At 59.2% G+C, this 4,650-nt stretch overlaps 1 protein-coding gene across 1 annotated transcript in view; it reads left to right on the top strand.

The window, feature by feature from the left end:
- NR1D1 (nuclear receptor subfamily 1 group D member 1) overlaps positions 1-2,978 on the top strand; it is a 7,797-nt gene extending 4,819 nt beyond the window's left edge. Inside the window, 4 exon segments of the mRNA XM_024742972.1 lie at positions 1-427; positions 719-904; positions 1,628-1,838; positions 2,491-2,978. The exon segment at positions 1-427 is cut by the window's left edge and continues 163 nt beyond it. Coding sequence (XP_024598740.1) covers positions 1-427; positions 719-904; positions 1,628-1,838; positions 2,491-2,690 — 1,024 coding nt within the window. The 3' untranslated portion in view covers positions 2,691-2,978.
- Positions 2,979-4,650: the final 1,672 nt, after the last annotated feature.

Consider the following 4,650-nt stretch of genomic DNA (forward strand, 5'->3'; position numbering starts at 1 on the left):
CCCTCCCCGATCCCCAAGTCCTGAGCCCACAGTGGAGGATGTAATATCCCAGGTAGCCCGGGCCCACCGAGAGATCTTCACCTACGCACATGACAAGCTGGGCACCTCACCTGGCAACTTAAATGCCAACCATGCCTCGGGCAACCCTCCAGCCACCACCCCACATCACTGGGAAAGTCAGGGCTGCCCGCCTGCCCCCAATGACAACAACATCATGGCCGCCCAGCGTCATAATGAGGCCCTGAACAGTTTACGCCAGGCTCCCTCCTCTTACCCTCCCACCTGGCCCCCTGGCCCTGCCCATCACAGCTGCCACCAGCCAAACAGCAATGGGCACCATCTGTGCCCCACCCACGTGTACCCAGCCCCAGAAGGCGAAGCACCTGCCAACAGTCTGCGGCAGGGCAACTCCAAGAACGTTCTGCTGGTGAGGGCACTGGGGGTGAAGTGGGCAGGGGACTGGGGAGACTGGATTGAGCACAGGGCCGCTGGGTGTGCCTGAAGGCTAGGTGCAGGGAGGATGCTCAGCCCTGCAGGAAGGGCTCTGCCTGGGAATCCCTGATCTCCAACTGGCACCTGATTGCTACTTTACCTGAAAGACCCATCCTCCAACGCCACAACTCTAACCCAAGCAGAATCTGGGGCCCAGCACTGCTGGGGCAGCCTATCTGAGGCAGCCTGACTGATGCTCCCCTCCCCAAATTCTTTCCTCTTCCAGGCATGTCCCATGAACATGTACCCGCACGGACGCAGTGGGCGAACTGTGCAGGAGATCTGGGAGGATTTCTCCATGAGCTTCACGCCCGCTGTGAGGGAGGTGGTAGAGTTTGCCAAGCACATCCCTGGCTTCCGTGACCTTTCTCAGCACGACCAGGTCACCCTGCTTAAGGCTGGCACCTTTGAGGTGAGTGACCCTTTGTGCTCCCTGCTCTTGACCTTGGGAAGGATCCAGCAGAAAGGGTGTCTGGGGTGGGCAGGGGCTCTGAAACCTTACTCTTGACGGATGAAGGAAGGGGCAGAATCCCTCCCAGTCCTGCCTATGGATGGCTGGGACTTCTGTCATCTCAGCTGGGGTCTAATTACATCCTATTACCCTAAAATAACACTTTAGGGTACAGCGCTATTCCCGTTCTAGGCATGAGCACATTCACTTTGGTGAAGTGCCTTGCCCAAGGTCACAGGGAGCGACAAGGTTGAGACCCAGATTCAGGCTGGATTCCAAAGCCAGTGGGATGTTCCCCATCCTAACACCTGGCACCGCACCCCCCTCATTGCTTACTCAGAAACTAGCCCCAGTCTTGACTGAGAAATCTAAGGCAGCACCAGTAACCCTTTCACAAAACTTTAGGGGAGGGCTTCCCTGGTGGCGCAGTGGTTGAGAGTCCGCCTGCCGATGCAGGGGACATGGGTTCGTGCCCCGGTCCGGGAAGATCCCACATGCCGCGGAGCGGCTGGGCCCGTGAGCCACGGCCGCTGAGCCTGTGCGTCTGGAGCCTGTGCTCCGCGACGGGAGAGGCCACAACAGTGAGAGGCCCGCGTACCGCAAAAAAACAAAAAAGAAAAAACTTTAGGGGCAACTTGGCAATTGCTCCTCCCACTCCACCCAGGATGACTGTCCCCGCTTTAGGTGCTGATGGTGCGCTTTGCGTCGCTGTTCAACGTGAAGGACCAGACAGTGATGTTTCTGAGCCGTACCACCTACAGCCTGCAGGAGCTCGGCGCTATGGGCATGGGAGACCTGCTCAATGCCATGTTCGATTTCAGCGAGAAGCTCAACTCCCTGGCGCTTACCGAGGAGGAGCTGGGCCTCTTCACCGCGGTGGTGCTTGTCTCTGCAGGTAGGTCAGGCTCTCGCCTGAGCCTGACCCCGGGAGGAGGCGGACGCAGTTCGATTCAACACACCTTTTATGGAGTACCTACTCTAGGCCAGGCCCTGCACCCGGGCACTGGGGATACAGACATGATTCAGACACAGTCTAGCTCAGGAGACAGACTCATGCCCGACTAATTATAAAACAGTGAGATAAGTGTCACAGTAGAAGCATGAACCAAGGGCTCTGGAAGCACACACAACTATTTCTGCCTGGGGAGCTGGGGAAGGAGGTGACACTTGAGTGGGGCCTCAAAGGACAAGTAAAGATACTGCCAGGCAGAGAGAGGGGGAAGGGCATCCCAGGCAGAGGGAACTACAGAACAAAAAGCAAGGGAGCCTGGGCGTGTTTGGCCTGTTCAGGGAAGGAGAGCGGCCTGGCGGGGTGGGAGGGGGCCAGCCCTGCTGAGCCTGGGCTCCCAGGTCGCAGGCACCTCCTGCTCTTGGGTCAGAGGCCTAGGAGAGGGAGTCATGTTCCCCCTCCTCCTCCTTCCCCATCGGCCCTCTGAGGGGCTTCGGGGAGAGGCTGCATGGCCGCCGCCGCGTCCTCGCAGGCCTCCGGGTCCTCCTCGTCAGAGGAGCTCAGGGAGCCTGCCTCACTGCCGTCGTCTTCCCCACAGACCGCTCGGGCATGGAGAATTCCGCTTCGGTGGAGCAGCTCCAGGAGACGCTGCTGCGGGCTCTTCGGGCTCTGGTGCTGAAGAACCGGCCCTCGGAGACTTCCCGCTTCACCAAGCTGCTGCTCAAGCTGCCGGACCTGCGGACCCTGAACAACATGCATTCCGAGAAGCTGCTGTCCTTCCGGGTGGACGCCCAGTGACCCGCCCGGCCGGCCTTCTGCCGCTGCCCCCTTGTACAGAATCGAACTCTGCACTTCTCTCTCCTTTACGAGACGAAAAGGAAAAGCAAACCAGAATCTTATTTATATTGTTATAAAATATTCCAAGATGAGCCTCCGGCCCCCCGAGCCTTCTTGTAAATACCTGCCTCCCTCCCCCATCACTGAACCTCCCCTGCCTCCCCTATTTAAACCACTCTCTGCCCCCTCTTACTCTCTAGCCCCCCGATTTGTTCTATTCCTGTCTCAAATCCAGTAGTTCACGGCTGAGCTGGCTGCTGTGGTGTGTGCTCGTTCTGGGGGGCGGGGCGGAAACGTGGCCAAGGCTGGGGGCACACCTCTCCACCTGGTCAGTTTGTGGGGTGGGTCCTCTGGCCAGCAGATGGGAGGATACAGGGAAACAGCACACAAGTCTAAGGGGGGGGGGTGCCCAAGGGGATTATTTTCATCATATATTTATTACATAAATATATAGTAAAATAGACGAGCAACAATTACCATAAAAATATCTTTCTTTAAAATCCTGACCCAGAACACAACGGGGTGAAAAATCGCACAAAACAGACATACTGATTGTCAACGTGGGGCAGGAGTAGGAGCCCCCAAGTCACCCCTACCTGCCCCACCCCTCCCTGGGGAAGGGACCTCCCTCCTTCCCTGTTTCTGGCCACAGCCCCCCCTCCCCCCACCCCAGCACCAGCTTCTCATACATTCAGTAGCGCCTGCAAGGAAGTGTCCCCCTCCTCCCACCCAGGAGCTCCCAGGGCAGGAATTACTGTCCCCCTAATGGACGGTGTCCGTGTCACACGCCCTGCCCTCTCCCAGCCCTGTAGACCCGCCACCAGGGGAAGGGGTAGGGGCTCCTCCACCCCCACCCTCCCCAAGTCTGAGCAGGGAGGAGGCTGGATGAGGTATGTGTGTTATGAGTGATGGGAGGGGGAATACTGAGATGGAGAGGCGGGTGGTGGGGGTGGGGTAGTGGTCATGGCTCTGGCACCCCCTTGTCCTGGCCTGGCACCCTCCTCCCACCGACGCTGCACCTGCTGCCCCACTCTGCCTGCCCTAGTGCCCCGGGCCAGTACTGGGGGAGGCATGCTGAGCACCCACGTCAAGGCCATCCCCCTCATTAGCACCAATGGCCCCCAGGAGAGGGCCCTGCCCCTCACTTCCAAAGCAGGGACTGGGACAGCTGCCTCTCTAGAGCAGGTGCGTGGCGCTCCTGAGTCCCCCCGGCTCCTCCCCCACCACGTGTACTTGCTCACACATTCACACAGAGAAAACGCACACATACACCCCACGTCACTGAGAGTGGGCGGAGGGGTCGGGGGTTACGGGGAGGAGTGGGGGATCACAGCTCATATGATGGGAGGGGGAGGGGGGGATTCCCAAGTGCCTGTAAGAGGCCAGGCCTCTTGAAGGCCTTTTCTCCACCATGGGCATGGCTGAGAATGGGAACGGAGGGGTGGACGTGGGGATGGAGGGATAGAGAGACTGCAGACAGGTCAGGAATTCCACTGGGCCCCCAGGGGGTGGGAGGAGGGTACAAGAGGGCTTATCCATGGGACTGGAGTAATACAGGAATCAGTACCCCAGGAGAGAGAGAGGGTAGAGACGGACAAGGACAGCACGGGCAGCCCACGAGCCCAAGGGAGGCTGGGCAGGCACATGCACAGGTGATAGCAGATGCTCTTCTAGGCCCTCCAGCCCTGTCGGAACACCTGAACAGTGGGGGAAGGACATGCCCCGATGGGCATCATAGCATTGCCTTCCCGTGTGTGTGTGTGTGTGTGTGTGTGTGTGTGTGTGTGTGTGTGTGTGTGTGTGTGAAGGGGGCTGTGGCAGGCTGAGGGTCAGGGTGGGGTGGCAGGTTCCCCACTGCTTAAGACATTTTTGCCCCAATAGTGCAAAGCGCAGGAAGCCCTGGCACCCCTCCCCCCGCCCC

This window comes from Neophocaena asiaeorientalis, unplaced genomic scaffold, assembly GCF_003031525.2.
Source record: "Neophocaena asiaeorientalis asiaeorientalis breed wild unplaced genomic scaffold, Neophocaena_asiaeorientalis_V1.1 scaffold1, whole genome shotgun sequence".
Classification (NCBI taxonomy): domain Eukaryota; kingdom Metazoa; phylum Chordata; class Mammalia; order Artiodactyla; family Phocoenidae; genus Neophocaena; species Neophocaena asiaeorientalis.